At 43.5% G+C, this 25,605-nt stretch overlaps 1 protein-coding gene across 5 annotated transcripts in view; it reads right to left on the bottom strand.

Moving 5' to 3' along the window:
• The window catches only part of Srgap3 (SLIT-ROBO Rho GTPase activating protein 3), a 248,236-nt gene that overhangs the window by 24,600 nt on the left and 198,031 nt on the right, over positions 1-25,605 (bottom strand). For 2 of the 5 annotated variants that reach the window (XM_058572986.1, XM_058572988.1), the window contains exons 11-17: positions 23,384-23,411; positions 20,815-20,901; positions 14,464-14,494; positions 13,439-13,499; positions 11,845-11,922; positions 2,923-3,057; positions 113-218 (exon numbers count right to left, since the gene is read on the bottom strand). In XM_058572986.1, the coding sequence (XP_058428969.1) occupies positions 113-218; positions 2,923-3,057; positions 11,845-11,922; positions 13,439-13,499; positions 14,464-14,494; positions 20,815-20,901; positions 23,384-23,411 (526 nt within the window). Of the gene's footprint in view, positions 1-112; positions 219-2,922; positions 3,058-11,844; positions 11,923-13,438; positions 13,500-14,463; positions 14,495-18,294; positions 18,398-20,814; positions 20,902-23,383; positions 23,412-25,605 lie in introns of those variants that run through there. The other 3 variants (XM_046425544.2, XM_058572987.1, XR_009225041.1) reach the window with 3 other exon arrangements.

Raw genomic sequence — 25,605 nt, 5'->3', positions numbered from 1 at the left:
AACCCAGGAGGCTCCATGTTCTGCTTTAAAAACAAAAGTACCTGCAAACGCCTCAGGCCGCCCCCTCCCAATGGAGGCCAGCCAAAGAAGGGCCCCTTGGTCAGGCACTCACTGGTTGAGGAAAGCGAAGAGGTATCTCATGACCACGATGACCACGCGGGGGAGGGTAATGAGGATCTGTTGGATCTGGTGCACCCTCTCTGCTGGGTTCTCCAGTTCTGTAACATAAAGGGGCTTTTCAGGGTGCTCTTCACCCTGAACACATTTTCACGTCTCCCCTCTGTCATCAGCCCCAGTGGGTCAGTGGGTCGGGGCAGCGGCTCTGCTCACAGTTGGTGGATCCACATGTAAGCCCAGCCTGGCCCATCAGTGTGTCCCATCCCCAGGTCTCAGGGAGAGGTGGGTGGTGTGTCCCACCCAGAACCAATCAGAGTTGGTCTTCAGGACTTTGGGCTGGAGAAACCTATAGAAAGGTGTCCTTGGTCCAGGGAAGAGGGAAATCTGGAGCAGGTAGGGGCTGCTGGGAAGCAAGATCCTGCCTGAGAATGTGGCTGGCACAGAGACAGAGGAGGGACTGCTTTCTGCTGATACCAGCTGAGGTTCTGAGTTCACCTGGGTCTGAACTTTCCAGGTACATCAATGAATACATTCTCTTTTATGGCTTAGGTCAGTTTGAGTTACTGTCACCTGCAACTCCTGATGAACACATACAGGGATCGTGTTTATTAAACTCCTCACATTCACCAACTGCAGCACAGGACTGGCACATAGTAGCTGCTCAGGTAAAAACGGGTGGGGAAAATAACCATCTCTCAAGCTACCTATTGGCCAGGAACTTGGAAGATGCTTGTAATCTCATCTCTCCAGTGCCGTCTGGAGAGACCGGCACTGGTACTTTTATTAGTCAGGCCAGGGGCTGGAGCAGCCAGTTGGACTTGGTAAGAGGACACGAGTGCCTTGTGGACATGGAAAGCTGGTGCTAAGAAAAGTGAGCTCTCAGAGCTCCTAAGTTTATGTGGCTGATGTGCAGCATGATGTCAGTTTCTTTTTCAGGTAACATTTTTCTCATGCAGCCCCTGTCCAGCCTTCTTATTCCATCAGGGAATTCCTTCTAACCCACAGCTTTTCTCATTTCTCCTCTGCATCCAAGGCCCTCACACCAGAGCCACAGCTATCATCTCCAGCTGCCAGCTCTTCCCAAAGTGCCTGGAGATGACGGAGAACTATGCTTCTCAAATGAGGGGTGCTTACATATCTATAGGGCCTCCTGTGGGGCTGCTACAGCGACTGAACAGTAGCGCTGGCACTTGGTATCTAAGGGCCTGGGTTCCAAGTGTCCTGAATTGTGAGTCGCACAAGAAATTTCTCTGCCATAAATTCCAACAGTGGCCCCATGAGTAATCCTGTGCCAGGTGGTTTTATCTATCACATCACCCTTTCAAAACAGAAGTTGCCACCGTTGAGCCTTCGTACACATGGTGATCCCTATAGCTTACCTTCCAAGCCTGCTCCAGGAAGCCTTGCCCAAGCTGCCCAAATTCTGAATCAGAATCTCCTATACACAAATCAGTTCCAATGCTGCTCACTTCAGATGCCTCTGTCCTTAACTTCAGTCATCCCTGCCCGAGTACCACCTCTACTATTATTTATTAATATTGGTTGTGTGTGTGTGTGTGTGTGTGTGCACACACACAGTCCCCAGTACAAGCATTTGGTACTGGGGACTGAATCCAGGGTGCTCTATCACTGAGATACAGCCCCGGTCTTTTTTATTTTTTTATTTTGAGGCAGGGTCTCACTAAGTTTCGGATGCTGTCCTTGAACTTGAGACCCTCCTGCCTTAACCTTCTGAGTTGCTGGGATTATAGGCATGTGCCACTGTGCCTAGCAACAATGTTTTTTCTTAAACACATTTATTTAAATTAGGTACAGGAAGAAATCAATGATAATTTAATAAAAATAGAATAATAATAACAAATTACTCCAAAAAATTATTTTTAAGTTATGAACTATTTCTGGAATTTTCCATTTAATATATTCTGACTGCAGTTGACTATAGGTAACTCAAAAACCACAGAAGGGGGGACTATTGTACATTAAAGCAAAGCAATGTTACTAAATTATAAGTAGACATTGTTGTCTACAAACTTTCTGATACAGAAACCTGGCTCTCCCTGTTTAGAATAGAAGCTGGAAGTCAATGTGAGGTTTTTTCCTTGATGTGGTCACAGGACTTAGGAAGGAACTGAAAGGGACTCTCGTGGAGTGATTCAGGTCAGGCAATGTCATGGCACAAGCTGGAAGTCAATGTTCTTGTCTGCTCAGGAACTGGAATGGGGGGGTTCTGGAAACACTGGATGAGTACATGGCATGGGGCTCATAGAGAAAGATGCTCACAATTAACAACGTAAGAGGGACCCCCAGTCACCTTAGTTTCACCATTTTCCTTGTTCATCATGTTGCTGACCTGACCACCAACCTTCCCTGGCTCCCCATTACCCAAGGCAAAAAGCCCTGGAACCCTTGCAAGCATTCAAGGTCTTCCCCTTTTTGTTCCGTCTTCCTTTTCCAGTCTATCACATCACACACAGGCTGGACACCTTCCTGCTGATTCCAATGGTTGTGTCCCCAAATCTTCCCAGGGTTCCCTGTGTCCACTCCTTCGGGAAGACTTGCTAACGCTGCTCTCTGAGGTCTGACCTGTGAATCCAAGCCCCCTTGGGCTTCTCCTCTGAGTTCCTTCTGTACTCCTTCTCGTTGTAAACACTCTGTTGTCTCCACCTGCCAGGTTCTCTAAGAACCATGGCCACACTTCTTCTTTCACAATATTCCTCTTCTATGCCTACCATAGTGATGAGCCCAAAGTGTAACAGCAATTAAGATTTGTCCAGGAAGTGATTGTTCAACCTGGGAAATACTTACTAATAGTAGATATCAAATCTTGAAACCTTTCCTTAGGAAAGAGTGGATTTTCCAGTCCTCGGAAATACAGTTTTAAAACACCAGCGACTGAATTGATATCTCGCTCATTTTGATCGTCCACAAGGGGGTCTTCACCTGGGTGGAAAAAGGAGACAATATTTCAGGTTGGTAAGGAGGCACAGAACATGTAGATGGCAAAAGAAGTGATCTGGACCAGCCTGAACCAGAAGGAAGGCAGAAGGGACATACCTCCCCAATATATGACACCACCCTCAAGTTCAAAGTTTTCCCTGCAACTTCCCATTTGAAAATATTGAAATCTATAGAAAAGTTGGAAAAATAAAATAAGGAACACCCATTGCCCTTCACTTATTCTCCTCCTGCTATATTTGCTTTCTCTCTTTTCCTGTTTATATTTATTGCTGCTCAACTGTTGGAGAGTACTCCAGAGACATCATGACAGGTCACTGCCAAGTACTTCAACACATTTCTCCAGAGAACCAGGATATTTGCACATAACAACAATAATGTTATTACTCCTAAGAAAATAAACCATCATTCCAAAATAACATCTCATACCTGGCCCACCTTCAAACTTCCCCAATTGTCCCATCGCATCTTTTACAGATATTTTTCAAAAACCTAAGATCTAATCAATGTTCACCCAATTCCTTTGCTGGCTATGCTCCCTTGGCCCTTGAAATGGAAAACAGACTTAATATTTTAGTTTGTTAGTTGGTCTTTTTTTTTTTTTTTTTTTTTTTTTTTTTTTTTTTTTTTAGCTATGGAAGTTTTCTTTATTGATTGCTTGATGTGTAACAATAATTGGCATCTTTTTCACACATTACAAAAAATTATACTTGGCTCAGTATGCAATCTTTTAAGCATAGCCATATTATTTAACAAAAGAAGGGGAAAACCTAGTCTACCCAATACAGCATTTACAAATGCACAAAACATGCCACTTTGGCTTGTATATTGTCTAGATTAAAAAAAAAAAAAATCTCTTTTTAACATAAATAAGTTAGTATAATTTTTCAGTGTCTTTACAGAGTTATGTACACAGGTACACTTCAAATGGTTTTGTTTCATACACTTACACAGGCAATGAAGAAATACTGTTTAAAGATGTAGTATCCATTTCCATTATTCCACAAGTGTGCTTTTCTTTACATGCGCTTTCCTTTAAAAATACTATTTTCCTTTGGGCAAATTAACAATTAGAGAAGATTAAATTAAAAATTATTTCATTTTTTTTGTGTGTATCTGTGAAGCTACTTATCAATCTTTAAAAATACCTCGGGATTTCAAATTGTTTTTACTGTGTGTTAGTTGGTCTTTTTAAGTGCTGACTCTTTTATGAAGAGTGCAGGCCAGGGGCTGGGGTTGGAGCTCAGTGGCAGAGGTCTTGCCTCACATGAGTGAGGCCCTGGGTTCGATCCTCAGCACCACATAAAAATAAATAAATAAAGATATTGTGTCTATTTACAACTAAAAAATATTTTTAAAAAAGTGCAGGCCAGCTGTCTTGCAGAATAGAGTCATACTCTGGATTTGTCTGATTGCTTCCTCGTGATCAGGTTCAGGTTAAGTATCTTCGGCAAGAATACCGCATGTGTAAAAAACAGAACAAAACAAGCATTGCAGGAGCGACATGGTGGACACTTCCCTACATCCCATCAGGTGACGCATACGTCAGGCTGTCCTGCTCCTGGTGAGGCTCTGTGATGGCTGGGTTATGGTGGTGGCCTCCAGATTTCTACATTGTGAAGCTATTTTCCCCTTTATAATAAATAAGTGATTTATGAAACGATACTCTAAGTATCCTGACACCCTGAGACTGCCTGCTCTTCACTGTGCCCAACACATTGCATCAGTGGTTTGGGCATCCAATGATGATTTGTACCCAAACTGTTACACTGGGGATTGCAAAGTGGTGATTTTTCATATCGTCATTTCTCCTGTAGCTATTAGCTGGGATTCTTTTGGAAAGAGCTTTCCCTGTGTTCCCTCTTCCCCTTATTTGTCAGCATCTTTAGAGACATTTTATGTTATTTAAATTCAATGTGTTATAATTTATTACCATTATTGTTCTTTGGGATTGCTTAAATTGTCCTACATTTGGCTGGGGAATCCTTTGTTATGTCCTTTTAATGTGATCCTCACTGAGCAGTTCTTTGCTTTCTGGACAAAAAAAAAAAAAAGCCCTTTTACTTTCCTTGACCCATATCTGGAATTAAAGGTTTTTCCAAGGAGCCCTCTGTTATTTGTAGAAAATGGTAACATAAAGAGCTTCCTGGCCTTTCCAGTGAATAAAACTTAAATGCACATTTTTTTTCATGAGTTCATACTGATGTATCATAACTATATTTAAGACACAAGGTTTTCTTTACTTCATTTATTTTGTATTCATATAGACAGTTGCCAGCTTACAATTGGTTGAGGGGACAATTTTTTTAATATTTATTTTTTAGGTTTTTTTTTTTTAGGTGGACACAATACCTTTATTTTTTTATTTTTATGTGGTGTTGAGGATTGAACCCAGCGCCCCGCGCATGCCACATCCCCAGCCCAAGGGACAATTTTTTGACTTTTTGATGGTGTAAGATATCCAGACCAATGTGGTTTCACCTTTAGTCTTTGATAAATGACATTGGATATTTAACATTTTATAAAATAGGCTTTTGTGTGAGATGACTTTGCCCAATTCTAGGCTAACGTCAGTGTTCTGAGCACATTTAAATTAGGCTGGGCTGAGCCATGGTGTTTAGTAGGTTAGATTCATTCAATGCTTTTCCAATCCTATGGTATTTTCAATTTATGATGTGTTTATCAGGATATACTCCCATTGTAAATTGTGAAGCATCTGTATATCTAATTTTGTAGTGAAAATCTTGGTTCTGAATAATATTGATAATATATTTTTCTGTTTTATCCTACAATATGCATAAAATACTATCAGAGTTTTAATAGCAATATTACTATTAACGATAAACCTACTGTGTACAATTTAAGATTTATTTCTAGGACTCTGCTTTTATTTTTATTTAGTTTTAGTTCCCCCCCCCCCCCGGCTTTTTTTTTGGTTGTTGTTCTTGGAATGTATCCCACTGAAGATGTATAGTCAGAAGACAAAAAATAGCTTAGTGGTTGCCAAGGCCTGGGGCAGGGTGTGGGATATAGGAGTGACCATATGTGAGTACGAGGTTCCTGTTTAAGATAGTGAAAGAATTCTGGATTACAATGGTGACTGCACAATCAGTAAATATACTAGAAATCATTGAAATGTAGACTTTAAAAAATGGTGAACATATGGTAGGTAACTCAATAGAGTTAAAATGTATGTTAAAGTGTATGCTAAAAATGTATGTTCACAGATCATGTTTGAAAGTTACTTTCTGTGATTACCAATTTGATACAGTTAAATTATTTCTATTTGTATTCAATTATAGGGGCTAATTTTTTTTTAGAAATCCTTTTTTAAAAATTTACAGTTTTAAAGCTAGGCATGGTGACGCATGCCTGTAATCCCAGTGGTTGGGAGGCTGAGACAGGAGGATTGTAAGTTCAAAGCAGGTTTCAGCAAAAATGAGGCACTAAGCAACTCAGTGAGACCCTGTCTCTAAATAAAATACAAAATAGGGCTGGAGATGCTGCTCAGTGGGCAAGTGCCCCTGAGTTCAATCCCCAGTACCAAAAAAAAAATTACACTTTTGAAAACACCAAGGAGTAACAGAGTCCAAGAGTTAAAACCAGATTGAAAATTGCTCTGAGACATGATCTTCTTTTATCCTTCTCCATCTATACTTCATACTTAACCATTTTTGTTAGTTTCTAGTTTGTTCTACTTTATTTCTGGAAACATAAATAAGCAAACACATGTACAGTTGGCCCTCCATATTTGCATGATCCACATTCATGGATTCAACCAACAGAGGATGGAATATTTTTCCAAAGAGAAAAAAAATGCTTATATACTAAACATATGCAGGCTTAACTGCAAACAGTACAGTCTAATAACTAATAATAGGGCATGAACACTGCATTGGGTATTATAAGTTATTTAGAAATGGTTTAAAGTATACAGCCAAATTCTTCTTCACTGGGGCTACACCACTTTATCCTGTTACCAGCAACATCACCTTGAGAGTACTATTTTCCATAGCCCTGCCCATGGCATCCTGTCAGTCTCAAGAATTTTTGCCAATTGTTCATCTAGGGAGAAGCGCTGTTCATTTTAATCCAGGGCTGTTGAGCTGGTTGATCACTGGGAATTTCCATGGGAGAGATAAGAAAAAGCCAAGAGCCATCTAATGCCTTCATGAAAGTGTTGAGGGATGTTTGCAAAACGGGCTTCTCCCTCCTTCTCCTAAGCAGCCCACAGTACCTTAAGTCTGGCAATGGAGGGAAGAATTGGCAGCTCATACTTGAATCTCTTCATTCTGCCTCTGTCAGAAGTGAATGTGTGTCACTAGCAGGGTCTCTGCCGATTCCAATATACTTCAGTGCAAATTAGAGAAAGGGTCCCTTCCTTCCTGTACCGGGCTTGTGGTTTATAGGGCAGAAGCCAGAGTTCCACTCTGACCTGCCCTCTTGGCTGGCATCCCTGTGCAGTGCCCAGCCTGAACAACCATGTGTGGCAGCTCAGATGCTGATGTTCTATAGATTAACCTCTCAGAGGAGATAAGAATTTGTCCCCCACAAGACTTCCTCATGGGAAAGGAAAAAAAGAACACATTAAAAAATATTTGCCGGGGCTGGGGATCTGGCTCAAGTGGTAGCGCGCTTGCCTGGCATGCATGCGGCCCGGGTTCGATCCTCATGTACCACATACAAACAAAGATGTTGTGTCTGCCGATACTTGAAAAATAAATATTAAAAAAATTAAAAAAAAATATTTGCCTATATGCACAAGGACCTTTTCAAGTAAGAAGCACATTCAGGCAAGTGATGTCTGAAACATCAGCACCGCAAGGCCCCAAGGGAGGGTTGGTTTCAACATCCTTCTCTCCTGAGGGAGAGAGAAGCCCAGTCAGGCGAAGCAATGTGCCTAAACTCATGTAGGCAGAGCAGACACCAGCAGTCCCAGGTTTCATGCCTGGGAGACATTCTTTCTTTTAAGTGTGATTTTCAAATCTCTCTCTCTGCTCATCTGCATGCTGCCTGTGTATACACACGCCTCCACCCACTCTCCTACTCTCCTTCCTTTACAATAGAATTTTGCCTTTTAATTTTAAGAATTTTTTTATAATACCTTTATTCTATTTATTTATTTTTATGTGGTGCGAGGATTGAACCCAGGGCCTCACACAGGCTAGGCAAGCACTCTACCACTGAACTACAGCCCCAGCCCAGATTTTATTTTATTTTTTCCCTCAAGAAAAATAGAGTTCCTATGAAATCCCAATATACAGAACAAAGCTGTTGCCTGAAGTTGTGGGGAGGGAATACAAACCCCACCTCCTCGGTTCCCTCTCCCTCTCCCTCTCTGCAGCAGCCTGAGAAATGTGAAAATGTGCTCTATTTTCAGGTTGTGGTCTTAGGATTCAAAAATCACATGGATTTTTTTTTTCTCCATGTTACCTGTTAGCTCCCACTGCTAAGCATGATTAACAGTGGTTTTAAATATACATGCACACACACACACATTTGTGTATACACACACCATTATTTCTGGCCCTTCTTCCCAGAAGGCTCTTGGTCCAGGGCATAGGCCACCTGGAGTGAGCCAGGAAGAGGAAATAACACTAGTCTGAGGGAAGGTGGGAGAATATCCCTGGGATTGCCCAGGTAAGAAGCCAGACCCAGGGCACTTTATGGCAAGTATCAAGAAACAGAAAAGAATAAGTGAGAAATTGGGGCACTGGGCAGTCCAGAAAAGCCAACAATAAATTTTTCTTAAAAAGACATACCAGGGACTATTCTTTTAGAAGCTATGCCTCATTGTGGCCTCAGGTGGAACAGAGAACAAGGCTGGTGAGAGAATGAGATTCATTTTGGAATCCTGGGGAAAGGGAAAGGGGCCAATTGTGTACGTGAGGCAAAGAGAAAAGAGAAAATGTTTTTTGCAGCTGAGATGTGGGTCAGGTGATCTCTGCCCAGCTGGGCTCTGCCTGAGGGGATCCAAGGCTTGTTAGGAGCAGAAAATTCTTTTCAATTACACATCACCCCTACAGAAGCACCCAAGCAAGTGACAGGAGGTGCTGACCTTAGACAATCACATTGGAGAAGGGAAGAAAGCAGCCCTGTGGGGCTGGGGAGAGGCTAGGGCTGTCTGTTTCAACAAGGTTACCTACAGGGTATGGAGAAGCAGGAAAATGCAAGGATGAGGCGCCTGCCAGCTGGAGGCAAGGGGCAAGGAGTTCACACAAGAGATCTGGGGCAGAGCAATAAGGAATTCTGGGTAATGAGATGGGCCCAGGAGCATAGGACCAGTCAGAGTTCCAGACCATAGTTTTGTACATTTACCATGAACCCAGGAGAGCAGGGGTGCTAAGGAGTTTGGGGAAATGAAGAGACAGAACTCTAGAATGGGCCATCATGTGACATTGAGAGATGCAGGGCAATGATGAACAATAGATGCTTCTTGCTTTACGGCCTTTGCCTTGGCTTGGAAAGCCCTTGCTTCCCCTGGCTCCTTCTCCTTAGGCCTCAGCTTAGGCTTTTCCTCCAAGAGAAGCCTTCCCTGGCTTTGCTATTCCTCCTCTGTTCATCCAAGTCAGGTAAGGGGCTCTTATGCTGCCTAGTGTTTACCCCAGCAATGCACCGATCATGCTGTTTGTTAAACTGGCTCCCCCTCTAGTAGTACCCATTGGTTCGTATTGCATTTCCTGGCTTTAGTCTGTTACCTCACACAGTGGAGTGCATGTCGAGTGCCTGAATAAACGCCCTAGAGAGCCTGGGACAGGATGGTTCTGGGCTCTCTGTCCTATGCACCCATGATCCTGGTGTGGACTCCAGAGCTAAAGGTCCCCTGGCCCCTCAGAGGCCACTGGGCACTACTTCAGCCAAATCACATTCTTGACACCTGGTTCCAAGCCAGAGCGCATAGGGCTGCAAAAGTCCTGTGTGTGGGGTAGGCAGGGTGTGAAGCTGCAGGATGCTTCCTCCACTCCAGCTGGACAATCTTAGCATGCAGTTGAGAGGACTGGGATGCAGGGAGGTTGCTTGAGAGGCAGCTCCTTCAGGGAAAGTGAGGCAACAGAGAGAATTCTATAGGTGGGACCTCAGGGAGAGGCCTGCTCCAAGCATAATAACAGAGGTAAACCATCCACCTCCCAAGACTGTTAGAGGCTTACATGAAAGAATGGGTGAGAATGTGCTCTCTCGTCCATTGGGATGTGATGTGTTGCTAGGAAATGGATTTGGGATCAGGGTCCTCAGACCAAAATCAGTATCAGAACCATTTGGAGAATAAGGCAGTAAATCAGCATTGAGATGAGACAGATTATGGAAATGGACTTTGGGTCTCTCTAAAATGTTAGAAAACTGGAGGCAGAGACACTGTCTGGGATACCTGTGTATTAATTCTGGGGAACTCCTCATCCTCCCTGGTGATGAAGATTTGAACTTGCTAGTGCTTCCTGTTCCCCCAAAACAACAAGACAAGCACAGCATAGCCAAAGGCATAGGTAAGTCCTTCCTTTCTGTGGACAATATCTCTAACCACCTGCCTCATCAGGGATTCTGAGGCCAATGGAGGATATACCCCCCCCCAAAAAAAAAAAATCACAGGTATCCTGTCTTGGTGTCCACATCATTTCTTCCTTCCTTCCTTGCTTCCTTCCTTCTCACTCCCTCTCTCCCTCCCCCATCCTTCCTTCCTTTCTTTCTATTTCTTTCTTTTTTTTGTATGTGTGTTTTTAGTTTTTGGTTTTTGATACTAGGGATTGAACACTACATTGTTTTACCACTGAACCACATCCTTAGCAATTTTTATTTTTTATTTTGAAACCCGGTCTCACTAGGTTGCTGAGGCTGGCCTTGACCCTCTGATCCTCCTGCCTTAGCTTCCTGAATCGCTGAAATTACAGGCATGTAATGGCACACCTCTAATAAGCATTTATATCCTTGGCTAATCAAAGTGGCAAGTAAGTTGGGGGTGAAGGAAGAGTGGTCTCTTCCTCTCAATGCACAGCTTGCCAAAAACACTATTAAAATGAAGAATTGGACTATATTAAAAGTCACTCAGTATTATCTATGTTCTTTCAACTTTTCTAAAAAAAGCTTCCTTTACAGACTTAAAAGGCTCTTTTTTCAAAAAGAAAGTCAGCCACAAGCAATTGTACAGGATGAGCAACCCTCACCCAAAATTCGTGGGATCAAAAGTGTTTCAGATTTCCAGATTTGGGAATATTTGCATGTTTATAATGGCATATCTTAGGGATGGGACCTAAGCCTAAACATGAAATCTGTGTTTCATATATACCTTAGACACATAGCCTGTGGGTCCTAGGCAGTCACTGTTACCACATCCAGCCACATTACAGACTTTATTTTTGAGTGTAACTGTACATTGGCTGTGAACCAGCAGATGCGCTCAGGTATGAAATTTTTCACTTGTGTGTAATATCAGTGTTCAAAAAGTTTTGGATTCTGGAGCATTTTGAAATTTGAATTTTCAGAACAGGAATGCTCCACCTGTAATAGTACATAAGTATTAAGAGTTAGTTGTTGGAGGGAAACAAACAGATCTTGGCTTTTGCCAGTTTCTGTGGTGTGGTGTAAACACTCCAGTCAGGGCTGATTTCTAGCTACCAGGGAGAAGCCACTGAATGCAAAATTGGGAATAGCTGTACATGATCAGCTCACACAAGCCAGTGCAATCCCAGGAATCCTTCAAGCTGCCAGTTCTAAAACATATGTCAATACCCATCCTGGCTTCCCTCAGCCACGAACTTCAGAGAGCCACTCTGCACCCACCTCTCTCAAAAGAATTCTTGATGTCATTCACTTCGACCTGAGATCCAGGCACTCTGAAGATCCCCTGCTGCTGGAGTCCTAAGATAGAAACATACAGAGAAAGAAACAGTAAAGGACATGAGACCAACATGAGTCTGTGGGAGTATTGGTAACTCGCTCCCTTGCTTGTCTCTTTCTCCCTCCACCTTTTACAAGAGGATCATTCCCAATGACAGTCCCCTGGCAGAACCTGTGCCACTGGAGGGATTAAAGGACCTGCCTCGTTCTCAATGGAATTAATGGGGAGACTCATAATCATTCCCTGATTCCGTTTTCCACATAAAACAATTCATATAACTATAGTTATAGTTCAGGAAGTATTTACTCTTAAAGACAGTATGTAGTCAAAGTTAGGGGGTATACAGAATATACTCAATAAATGCTGACCACCTCTTTGTTAAACAGTACCGAATTTCTAGGAGCCAAGTGTCTGACCCCAATGTCCTGGCTCACTCCACACAGCCATGCTGACCTTGCTTCCCACATTAGGCCTTCCCCATTCTCCATCCTCTCCACCAGGCTGCTCAGCTGCTGTCCCTTCTGTTTATTTGGAACTGATTTCAAATATCACCTCCTCAGAGAGGTTTTCTGTCACTGCCTTAGTCAAAGCAGCACCCCCCCCCCCACCATTCTCTACCCCTTTTAGTGAATTTTGTAGCATTATCCATAGTTGTAATTTCATTGCAGTCAGCCCTCTGCATCCACGGCTTCCTCATCGGTGGATTCAACCAAATGCAGATTGAAAGCATTTGAGGAAAAAAAAATATGCCTGTACCAAACATGTGCAGATGTTTTTTCTTGTCATTATTCCTAAACAATAGAATATGACAACGATTTACATGGCATTCACATTGTATGAGTTATTATAAGGCATCTAGAGATGATTTAAAGTCTGCAGGAGGTGTATGCAAATACTACACCATTTTACATAATGGATCTGAGCATCTGTGCATTTTGGTATCTGCAGGAATTTGGATATAGAGGGATGACCATGTTTATCTTTCTGCCTGTTAATTTCCTCACCCTCTTATTTAGAAATATAAACCCCCCAGGGAAGACATTATATCTGTCTTGTTCACCCTTGTGCTCCCACTGTTCAAAACAGTGCCTGTTATACACCCAGTAAACATATTTTTGGAGGGATGAGTAAGTGGATAAGCAGAAGTTACCTTCTCGTGACAACTGGTTACCAAATCCCAGACACTGTTTCCTCCATGGGATTTATAATCTAGTAGGATTAACTGATTTACTGGCCCTGGGGTTGGTTGGGAGCAAAAAAAAGGGACTAAAATAATCCTGCTGTCTACTCCCTCATTGCACCCCTGTTATCCTAAGCCCTGGGTCCCTCACCACTATGTCCCATCCCCCACCCACCAAGACACACAGCTCCAATGTCAGCACTCCAAACAGCAGCTGTTCCCTGGAGCATGTTCCTCCTCAGAAGCAGAACAGTGACAGGAAGTCTTCCAAGACAAATTAGAATTTCATTCCTACCAGAACAGTCCAGCACCTGTTCTGCAGAGAGCTGAAAGTACTGACCCAAGATTGATCTTACCATATAAATTGATGTATCGGATGCAGCTCTCAACTACAAGTGGTATAGCTTGTCCTGAATCCTTAAGGGGAAAAAAAATGTGAGTTTTATTGGGCTTGGCAACCACCACTGGAAAAAGATACTGCAAACACAAATTAACAATTCAAGCCAGAATATTAGTACCATCAGATTAGTAGGAAAATAAGCAAGAAAGTGCTAATCCTAAAGTCTCTGTGATAATTAACAATAAAGAGTCTTTAGTTAGTGCAGAAAAAAGCATAGCTATGATAATCTGAAAGAAATGCTCTGTCTTCTTACCCAGCCAGCAAGGAATCTGGGATCATGAGGTTTGACAGGCACATCTAGGACAGGGGAGAGGGAACCCGCCCTGTGGAGGGGGCTGGAGTCTGACCTTGAAGGATGCTCTGCCTCCCACTCCACTTTGCTCCAACTCAACCTTCTTCTGCCAGTGCTCATGTGTCCAAAGGCAAGATCAAGGCCTCTTCCCATTACTGAGGGGCCTGATGGCAGAATTAAGAACATGCCCTGTGGGAAGCCAGGCTGGCCCCCATGGGTTTCTTCTGAGCTCTAAGAAGGGAAGGCTAGTTCCAGTCATTACAAGCTAAACATGCAGATACACACACTGAGACTGTAGACTTATCCAGACTCTCTATGGCTGGGCAAGGGGCAATTTCCTTTGGATTCCAAGACTGGTTGACCTCCCTATTATTTCAGGTCATTTAAAGAACACAGAATTTTTTTTTTTGAACTTTCTTTGAAAAGGGGTCAAATTAAGTTACTAGCCTCCTCAGAAGGTGAGGGGACAAGGAAGCATATGCAATATGCTCTTGCAAAGGTGGCGTGGACTTCAATGCTCCTGGCTCTTCCACACCCGACCTGTCAGTTCTGCCCTTGCTGGAGTGCAGTCGGGAAAGGGAAGGATGTGACCAATCGGCAACAGCCAAAGTGGGCTCTGCTCTGCAAATCCTATCTAAAGACAGATTCCATCCAATTGCAAGGGGCTAATGGGCCTTTCTAGTAAATACCTGGTTCCTGGTTCGAGCATTTCTTCTTCCTCTGATAACAAAAAATAAACAGGCAGCAGAGCAGGAGAAAAAGAAAAGATTATGCAGGAATAAGATCAGTTATAGTAAGCAGATAGTTCAGAGTCCGTGAACGCCAAAATGCAATGGCAGCCAGCAAAGGTCCTGGGGGCCTGCCAATGGGCCTGCTGTGGGGAGGGCCACCCTGACCTCTCTTTCTCACTGGCCTTCCAGGAGCTACCCTCAGCCAGCCTCCCAATAGGTAGACTCAGCTCCTTTGCCAGACACCGGTAAAGAAGGGGCCTCTTTGTCCTTATCAAAGTACAGGAAGTATATCTTGAGCTCAGTCCCATCTCCAAATCTACTTCACTTCAACAAAAGGGATGACTGATTCACAAAAGGGAAGAGCCCACCGAAGTCCCCAGAGGATAAACCCAGATGCCAACGCAAAGAAACACACCTTATATCTACTCTAACCTGTCCCTGGAATTCAGCCCAGAAATCCTCATTCTTGGTAAAAAGTTCAACTTTACAAGATGATATTTATTGGGAGCCTAGCCAGAGGGATTCCACCAGAGCCCAAACTTCAAACATTTCCCCACATTCTCCCAATACTTGGCTTGCTTTTCTGGGTATCTACTTGGCTTTGCTCTGCTTCCTATCCCTAGTTCTCCCTCTCGCACCCGGAACCCTGCTGAAACCAAAGATGAAGGCTGGGAGGACAGAGAGAAGGTGGGTCACCTTTCTGATTTTAGGGGTGGAACCCGAGCCTTTGCTTTCACTAAAAACTCCCAGTGTTCAGAGAACCTGTTGGCTATTTCTTGCCACATGGGCAGTAGGTCAAACTCTGAGATGGGTGCTGTGTCTCAGTCAGGCCTGTTGAGGAGGCTGAGCTGAGAATTTGGAGGAGGTGTGACCCCCCAGCTGGTGCCACCTATCTAGACTCCAGCATCTCAAAAAGTGGAATTATCTGCTACCTGACATCTGGCTAAAACTATCTCAATCACAGAATCTACAGAGCAAACAGCCTGGCCCAAGGGGGCTCCAGAAGCATTAACCTAAAGTTAATGATAATAGGCAGGACTTACATTGCGCTTATACTGTGCTGGCCAGTGTTATAGAAGAATGGCCTGCCTAAAAGCTCACTCAATCCTCATCACATAAGGTAGGTCATTACCATTGTCATCTCCCAGAAGCAAGATGGAGCCTGTCCCCTGCCCCAGAGGTGTACCTCCTGGGCCTCAAAATACACTCTTGGAATAAAAATGGGATCTCCTTCTGAGAACAACAACAAAAAAAAAGCTAGAATTTAAGTATATTTAAGTAGAGTCCTAGAAATTTCTAAATCTAAATCCAACGACATTTATTTATTAATAACTTGACAATGCTCCCTTGCCTGCTGAAACATCAGAGTCATGGAGTCCCACTGATTTTATTTCACTGAGATACTTTCCACAGGTGTGGTTTTTCAAAGCTGGGACAGATTGATTGATTGATTGATTGATTGGATGATACTAGGGATTGAACCCAGGGGCACTTTACTATTGAGCTATATCCCCAATCCTTTTATTTTGAGACAGGGTCTCACTAAGTAGCTTAGGGCTTCTCTTAGTTGTTGAGGCTGGCCTTGATCTTGTGATCCTCCTACCTCAGCCTCGAGATTACAGGTAATCATCACTGCACCTAGCAAAAGCTGGGGACTCTTAAATTTAATGGCCCGAAAGATAGCACATGAACTAGAATCAAAAATTAAATTCCATTCTCATTAGTTGAAGAACTGAATAAATTAGACTGTTCCCTCACTTTCTGAAAGTTAAAAATCCTTCAGAGTAAATCGATGCTGTTTGAAACTCTGACTACTGAGCTCATAGTAGGCACACAGAATAAGTTTCCTGAACTGCAATGATTATAGGTGCTACAGGTACCATGTGACTATAAAGAAATGCAATAGCATTTAACAAATATACCTTTTTTTCCCCCAATCATATTAGTATTCTTCTCCCTTGGCCCCTTATGAGGCAGTGCACTTACTCCTACAATGCCACAACTATTCATATGCGCTGGGGGCTTTTTTCAGAGTTAGTTGACAGGTACCACTGTACCATATTCCCTTTGCCACTTCAGATTTCCAGTGGTGTCACAAAGCTAAGCTTCAAATGCAGCTTTTTATTCCAAAATGTCCATTTTAACACAAAGTTAACACCAATGACAGAGGCCAGGCAAGAGGGCTCTAAAGAAGACTGGCTAAAAAGTTGTGGCAGCAAAGGTGATGGTGATATAATTAGAAGAAGAAGATGGCATCCCAAGGCAACTAGCTCAATGGGCACATGCTCATGTGGTCAGGGGAATGAAGTTGGATGACTTTACAGTCACACAATACATGCAGGATCTATTAAGAGAACATTTAACTCAATGGAATACCTAATTTTAAAATACTGTCAAATAAGAGTGAATTCCTTCCAAAGATAAAGCAAATTAGGGAAGTTGTCCCTGTTCTGAACCTTTGTTCCTTTTGTTCCTCCTTTCAGGGGCTCCTTCTATCCAACTCCACAGGCCAGCCCTGTACCTAGTTCTTCTCTGTCCTGAAAGCCTGTGATGTAACCCATATGCATACAGAGGAAAGAAAGCTGGCGCAGGGGCTGCCTCCATAACTCCAAAGTCATCAGCAATGCCCAAATACCTTCACTTGTGTCCTGATTGACACCAGTCTTCTTTTCTGAAGAAAGTGTCTTGATTGGCTGGGGGCAGGCTCTCAAATAACCAGAAAGGATTTTGCCTCTGTTCCCCTAAGTAATAAAAATGCATATCCCCCTGCCTGCTGCTCTTTGCAATACCATCACCATCTTAAATTGCCTAGAATGGTTCTATCTGCGATGGCTTGTTCTTTTTTTTAAATATTTTATTATTTTTTAGTTGTAGTTGGACACAATACCCCTATTTCGTTTGTTTATTTTTATGTGGTGCTGAGGATCGAACCTAGGGCCCCACACATGCGAGGCGAGCGCTCAATTGCTAAGCCATAACCCCAGCCCCATGGATAGCTTGTTCTTATACCCTTTACATCAAAGGAAAAAGAAAAAAGGATAGAGAAATTTATCTAGTCAAAATGCTTTAATATTTGGTTTGAGGTGTCATGGGTTAACTTGTGATTCTAAAAGGACCACCTCGACTCTTCTCCCCTGTTCTAAACCATCTAAAAAGACAAAACTAGGTGGGAAGAATTTCTCTCACTCAAATTGTATGTGTTTCCTTTGCTGATATCTACTCAACTAAATGAAATAAAATAATGCACTGGTATAAAAACACACTATTACCCATAGGGATTTTGTTGGTGTTGCTTTCAATCAGTCTCCTCTTGAGAGATGTGGGTGTAAAGTATAATGGGGTTTTTCCTTTCTTCTTCTTTCTGTTGTGGTGCTAGGGATGGAACTCAGGGTCTCCCACACGGCAGGTAAATACCTACCATTGAACTACATCCCAGCAGTAGATAATGGGATTTTCCTAACTGTCCCTCAAGCTTTAGGACTACAGTTCCTGAAGCAGTGAAGTGTCTGGCGGTTCAACCCCACTTGGACTTGGTTGATCAGGCATTTCCCCCTAGGACTGAGAATCGTGGACAGTATTAGGGGCACCTGGTCAGAGCAAAGCAGCTGTGATGAAGGGTCCTCACTGAAGCTACCAGCAAGCTGCAACAAGGAGCTAGCTCAATCAGGACAGGCCCAGGAATGGAATGGAAAGTCAGTTGGGACACATTGTCAGCTGGAGCATGAGGGTGGACAGAGGCTGCCATTACATTGGGCACATTCGCGGACTCCATGGCTCCCCAGCAAGTACCTTAATGAACGTTTCCATACTGCCGTTAAAGAGTTTATGGCTACACACTGAAAGAGGCCTAGGTCTCCTCATTTTCTGTGGTTTAGGGGGAAGGCAGGGGGGCCTAGGGGAAAACGGAACAAAAGAAATCAAGAAAACAACAAACATAAACATCCAACTGGGAAAGACGCTCTTAAAACCCCAAACTGGAGGAGAACATAAATGTGAATGGAAGCCCCTGGACCCCCAAAGCATTGGTTTCCAATGTTCCATCTGAGGCTTTTGGGTGTCTTAAGAAATCTTAATTTACCCACAATGCCAGGCAGGAGCAACTCTCATGGAACACAAATGCATTCTAAATTAATGTTGGGGGTTGGGGCAGTATGTGTCCAAGAAACCACAGAAACTCTAATAATCAGAGGCCGTTATCCTGCAAAGCTGACCAGATGGAAGGGGGATCAGGGGAGAGAGATGTAATCAATAGCCCAAGAAAGCAAGAGACTTTCAAAAACTATTGGGAGGGTTAATTTTCATTATTTTGGCTTAAATCCATCACCAAGTCTCAACTCCCAATGTACCAGGGCACTCATCTTCCTAATGCTTCTTGGCATTTCAAATGCACTTGACTAATCTTTATTTCATTGATCTGAGAGCCAGGCAATTATTATTCTCATTTCTGAGATGAAGAAGCTGATGCCAGGAGGCAGGCCGCAGCTTCTTCGGGGTCCCCAGGTGACCTGGGATGATGATAATACCCTGTTCTTCAGTAAAGTACACTTTTGATTAAAGCACTTTCAAGTCCATTATCACACTTAACAGATGTCAACATATGGCCCCATTTTACAGAGGCAGAAACTGAGGCCAGAGGGCAGAAGTGGCAGAGCCAGCCCCAAACCTAGGCCCTTTGGGATCCACCTCCAGGGTTTTTCCTACCAGATCACAGTCATGGAGCCTTAGGGTTCCTTTTCATTTCCAGCCAAGGATTCTTCTATCCCACCAACCCTTGCCATGGGGTCAGGATGAAAGTGTCTTGCTTTGCTTTAGGATCCCCACTACCTGTGCTCTGCTCTTGGCCACAGGGAGGGGAAACACACCACAGTTTACCAGGAACAATGAAACTGCCACAAACACTATACCCGTTTCCAGAGTTGCTCACCATGCATAGGACTGTGTGGCTTATTTGCTCATGACATTACCCAACTAGCACGAATTGAGGCTGCCACATTTTCCAGGCAAAGGTTGTTTTTTTTGTGTGTGTGTTTTTTTTTTTTTTTTGCTGTTTTTGTTTTGTTTTTGAGGTTAGGAGGAGGGCCCCTAATCAAGAGAGGCAGTCATTTCCAAATGGCTTGGTTCCAAATTTGTGGAGCACAAAGTGGGTACTCAGCCAGACACAGAGAATATCCACACATGACAAGCAAAGCCCTGGTCCCCAAAGTCTTGATTGATGTCTGTGAATGGGCAGGAAGGTGTAGACAATCAAGACAAATGAGGCTCATGCTGCCTCTTTCAGGGAGCTTGCTGTACCTGTCTCCTGGAGCAGGCCAGCCTGGGGAATGCTGACCAACTCCTCCTAGGAGTTGAACATTGAGCAAATTCTGCTAAGCTCCAGGGCATGCATGGGCAAAGACACACTCCAACTAGCATGCCACCCAAACAGTGGAACCAAAATAACAGCACAGACCAAAATTTTGTAAAGAAACAACAGGCAAGATTATTTCAAGCCCATCTTGGATCTAAGTCAATTTGGTTAGCTAAGTCCGTGTCATTTCTTTTTCAAAAATTACTTATTTTCTGAGGCTGTGTGTATAGAAGGAGGGGTGGGATTTCTAACAATGGACTTGGTTTTGAATTTCCAAATGCAAAAAAGCTGAAAGAGAGTGCCAAAAACATGACACGAGGCCACAGGTTTTAACTTTGGGGATCAGAAATAACTTAAGGCTAGCAATATTGTCACCTTGTTTTAGATCATTTCCTTATCCCACATTGAGGATGACCTCAAAACAACCCTGTGAGGTCGGCAAGAACTGCTAAACCCATTTCACTCAGAAGGCAAATGAGCCCACGGCAGTGAACGGACGCCCCTAGTCACACAAATAAAATGTGATTGAAGCTGGGAGTAGAATGCTGCTCTCCCTACTTGAGACTCCAGTGTGACTGTGACATGGAGAAAGTGATTTTATCACAGAACAGCCAGCAGTCATATTGATTTATCTACTAAATGCTTGTGGCCAGGAAGAGTGGAGACTCATGGTGCAGGTGATGGACAACCAGGATCAAAAATCTCTGTGGTGCCATTTGGAAGGTTTTCTTAACATAAGTCCTAAGCGTTTTTTTTTTTTTTTTAAAGAAACTTTACACAAAGTGGAAATAAAAGGAAAATAGTATATCCTTCCCCATTTTCCCTGCCCAATTCAGAAAACAAAGGGCCATTTGTATCACACTGGGACTTCTTTCTGTGTGGCTCTGTGCACTGACTGGAATCTCTGACAGGGAACCGTAGCTATCCCAACTTTGCACGATATCAAATCTGTATAGACTTACTGAAGTGCTGGGTGGGGCACAAAGTGGGGAGCAGGGGGACAGCTCAGCCAAGGAAAGTGGGGCAGCCTAAGCCTTCCATCTCTTCTGCTGCTCAGTTGCAGAGCAAAAAAGGAAAGAAAGAGAGAGAAAAAGAAAGGCAGGGCAAACAGGGACAGAGAAAGCCACAGAGAGGAAGAAAGAGAAACCAGAGACCAATGTCCCCTTTCTGCCTTTCAACCAAGATGAAAATCAATATATGTTGGCAACACAAGTGTTGGCTTGAAATTATTCTGTGACCAAAACAATGTGATTAGAAATTTCCCTAAAAAACCTAATAGACATGGATGTCAAATCCAAAATGTTGGCAATACCAAAGTTCAATGCAGTGAAGCTCTAGGGGGATGTGTCTGTGTATATGCTGAGTTGTATTTGTCTAGACACTATGTCAAGTAATTTCACCTCTAATCTAGACCACAGGGCACATCCTCCTGGGTTAGGGAGGCTAACTTTGTTTGAATGACAATAATTACAAATTCATGTTTTTCCATGGCTTTGCCATTTGTCATATACTTTTTAAGTACAATATCATATCTGGCCAGCCTAAGTTATAGTTATTATAAATTTGGACTATTCAAAGATAAGGTTCTTAAGTGTGAGAAATACAACATGTTGCATCTGGTGTGCAAAAACTGGCCCTTCTAGACACAGTTACCAGCAACCTGGCTTAGGGAACCTGCTCAAATGACCATCCTAAATGAGAGTGACTATGTGCAAGGGTCTATGAAAGGTATAGAGAGTCAAAGTACAGAGACATTTCACCCAGGGCCTTCTGTGATTAATTTTAAAATTTTTTCCAAGTTGGCAACAAGTTCCACAAGTTAAATAATGATTGTGGAGGCAAGGACAGGCTTCTAGTTTATGAACAAAGTTGCCTTTGACCTTGGCCAGGAGCCAGAGTGCATCCTCTCCTAGGTCTAGAGTTTAGTGGCAGGGTATCTAAGTGTGAGGTCTGGTAACTTTAGCTTGAATTTTCCAAGTCCTTGGTTAAAGTGGGTGTGGAAGACAAGGCCTCACAGGGCTTTATGTAATTAAAAAAAAAAAAAAAAGAAAAGAAAAATCAACCCTCAACATTCCCCTGAGGGAGGAGACCTGGCCAAGGGTTTGATTACAGATCTCTGCTCCAGCAATCTGCTGGAGCAATGTTCTCCGGCCTGAGTCGTAGGAATGAGGAGGAAGTGAGGATTGGCTCTGTTCATCTCCATCTGTTCCACTATTTGCAGACTTCGGTATAAAATATGGCTTCTGTGTTTTGGGATTATAACAACATCTTCTTGCCAGAAAAAAAAGTAATAATAATAAGTTTGTTTCTGAAAGATTCTTCGAAAGTGACCCTGCACATCTGCTGCCCCATATGTGGGAAGGTCCTTGCCTGGTGTGAATCATTTTGAAGTTCCTAAATTCCCAGGCCCAGAGGAACAGCTGCACAGGCAGAATTTCTGGAAAGCCCTTGTCCCAACACTCTTAAAAGCCTGGAGCTTTCCAAGTCTCTGCCCTGCCTATTCCCTTCCCAAGCAGCAGGGGAGAGTTGGGGGATCATGTTTGCCCTTGCCAAGTAGGACAGCTTTCCAGGATTCTGGGCCACTGGGAAGGACGTGTGGGGGGTTGGAAAGAATGCCATCAGGTCACTGGGCCCAGAAAGTGAGGCAAAAAAGTGGTTCTCAACTGCGGCAAAGTGCAGACCTTCAGACCACTGATTGAGTTCATGTTCAGCAGCCTCATAGCTCTTGCTGAGAACTTTGAAATGGATGGGCTCCAAGGAACAACCTGGGTGGTGACAGAGCTGCTTATGGTTCTAAGTTCTAAGCTCTGGGAAAGCAGAGGCAAGTGAGCCCATGAGCTCTCAGCTGCTGAGGCAAAGTGTTCACTGGCTCTGGCGTGCTCAGGGAAAAGCGCAAAGGGTAATGTTGAACAAGCTGAAGAGAAAGCAGAAGTTGCCCATTTGTTACTTTCTGCGACAGCCCATCCAGGTAACCATGAGGTCCAAGCCAGGGTGTGGGCAGCGCGGATGTGTGAGCACGCATCTGTGTGTGTACGCGCGCGCATGCGTATGCTCAGCTGTGCACAATATCAGCCAAACCCCCCAAACTTGCTTGACAAACCCAGACCGAGGCTGGGCCTGCCCACCTAAGCTGGGCAGTTCGCTCAATGGCCACATAACAAAAGAGAGGCGGGGGGTGGGAGGGTGTCAACAGCCTCTGGCCTCTACTGGCTGTCCTCTGTGGCTCTAAGGTAGATATTGCTGACCCACCTAGTGGACAGCACCAAGGGGAAATGCCCCACAGCAGCTCGGACAGAGCCCCCAGCCCCTCGCCAGCTCAGGGGGCGTGGCTTCGCCACTCCAGTGCTACAACAAGCGAAGCAACCTCTAACCTCCACCGCCCACTGTGCCTTCCCTTAGCATCCGCACCACCCTGGCTGGTGAAGTGCGTCCCAGCTTCCCCCGCTCCCAGCGGTCTATCTATCCCTCGCCAACCACCCCACACCGACCTCAGGCAGCGGGTAAAAGAGAACAAGATTTTCCAACTCTCACCTGGTGGTGCCACATTCTGCTCTCTCCCCTGGGGAGAAAAAGTACATGGTGATGTTTAATTGGCTTTTTTTTATCAGAACATTCGTTTTTTTCCCCCTAAAAGCAAAAAAGATTCCTTGTGCCCATTTATAGTCACTGTTCCCACCACCTGCCCCAGACAACCACCAACCTACTCTCAACCTCTGTAGGTTTGCCTGGACGTTGACAGAATCGTCCAACATGTGACCTTCTGCACTGGTGTCTTTCATTTAGCATAATGTTTTTGAGGTTCATCCACATAGCATGATTAAGTAATTCATTCCTTTTTTTTTTTTTTTTGGTTGAGTAATATTTTTTTGTATAGACAGACCAAATTTTCCTTATCCATTCACTTACCAGTAGTTATCCTCTCAGTATCTCTCACCTTAAATGTTCCCCCAAAACACATCCTGTTTTCCATGCCCCAAACCTAGTCCTACCCAAGTCTTCAAAATCTCGATAAATGGGACACCCACCCACTTGTTTAAGCCAGAAGCGTAAGAATCATCTTTGAAAACTATTTCCTCCTTAAATCTGCCCACTTCCCTCCATCTTGGACCAGTTCCGTGTGTGTGTGTGTGTGTGTGTGTGTGTGTGTGTGTGTTTTGCTGGGGACTGAACCCAGGGCCTTGTGCATGCTAGGCATGCACTCTACCAACTGAGCCACATTCCCAGGTCCCCATGTTCCTTTTACTCAGTTTTTCTATCCAGTACAATCCATCCTGGACTCATGAAGATGATGGGTAATAAATCTCTTTAAACTGCAAATAATATCATGTCATTTTCTTGCTTACAACCTTCCAATAACCTCCCACTGCACATAGAATAAAATCTAAGCCTCTTACTGTTTTTTAAAGGCTTTTGAGATCTGAGTTGATCCTGTGAGCTACTACTCCAACTATCTGGACCTACTTTTTCTTTTGAGCATGATGTTCCTGACACAATTTCTTTCTGCACAGTCCTCAAACAGGCCTTTGCATTTGCTTCCTGGAATCTTCTTCCCCGTATACTTGCTTGGCTGGCTTTTGCTTGCCTTCTGGGTCTCCACTGAAAAGTTGGGTCCAGACAAAAGCTTCTTCTACCTAAAGCAGACATTTATCTCCTTATGTCACCTTTATCTATTTCACTTCTCTCTTTATAGGGCTTAACATCAATATTTTTCTTGCTTCTTATTTACTTGTCTATTCCCAGTCTATCTCCACTAAACATCACTACATTCTATAGAAAAGGAATCTCATCTGTTCTTAAAATTTCCATAACACCACAGTCTTGGACACAAATCATGCGTTTTGCACAAATCATGTGCTCAATAAATATTTGTTGAATGAGTAAATGAATAAACAGATCCTTTACCTTCAACAAGCTCAGTGCTTAATGATTATAACAGTCCAAAAGTAGAGTATGCAATAGTGTGATATGCAGCAGTGCCACAGTACAATTGCACACAGGGTATCAACCCTGTAACACCAGACAAGCAAAATGATTTGAACAGATGAAGTGACTGTCCCAAGTCCCTGCTTAAGTATACAGTTTGGACTCCAATCCAGGCTGTCTGGCTTCATATCTGAGCTTTTCCTGGGGAACTTGGTCCACCTTCCCACACATGGGATTAGGGAAGATTAGATGCCCCAGTAGAATTTGCCTCAAACTCAGTGTATCCTTAAAGGTGATGCTTGGCTTTTAATAGCATCCCTCTGACCCAACTCTCTTTCCACAATTATTGTATGTGATTGACACTTCTCAGCCTTCAGTCTCAACTTACACATCACTTCCTGAAGGAGGTGATTTCCCCCTCCCTGCCCGCCATATACAGTTTTCTAGCTCAGCCCAAATCTGTCATTCATGGGGCTTATCGTAATTTTTACTCTTTACTCAGTATAGTGATGAGCTGCATAGTGATATTTTGATCAATGACATTATGAGAGTGGTCCCATAAGATTATAATGCGCCAAAAAATGCCCATTGCCTAGTGACATCATAACCACCATAATGTCCTTGTCATGTAATGCATTTCTCATGTTTTTTAAAATATTTTTTAGTTGTCAGTGGACCTTTATTTTATTTATATGTGGTGCTAAGAATTGAACCCAGTGCCTCACACGTGCTAGGCAAGCACTCTACTACTGAGCCACAACCCCAGCCCTCATTTCCCATGTTTGTGGTGATGCTGGTGTGAATCTACTACACTGCCAATCATGTAAAAG

This window comes from Marmota monax, unplaced genomic scaffold (genome assembly GCF_021218885.2).
Source record: "Marmota monax isolate L192 unplaced genomic scaffold, Marmota_monax_Labrador192_F-V1.1 WCK01_AAM20220418_F8-fsc00028, whole genome shotgun sequence".
NCBI lineage: Eukaryota > Metazoa > Chordata > Mammalia > Rodentia > Sciuridae > Marmota > Marmota monax.
Note: the sequence above shows the minus strand (reverse complement) of the source record. Positions and strands in the feature narration are given on the sequence as shown.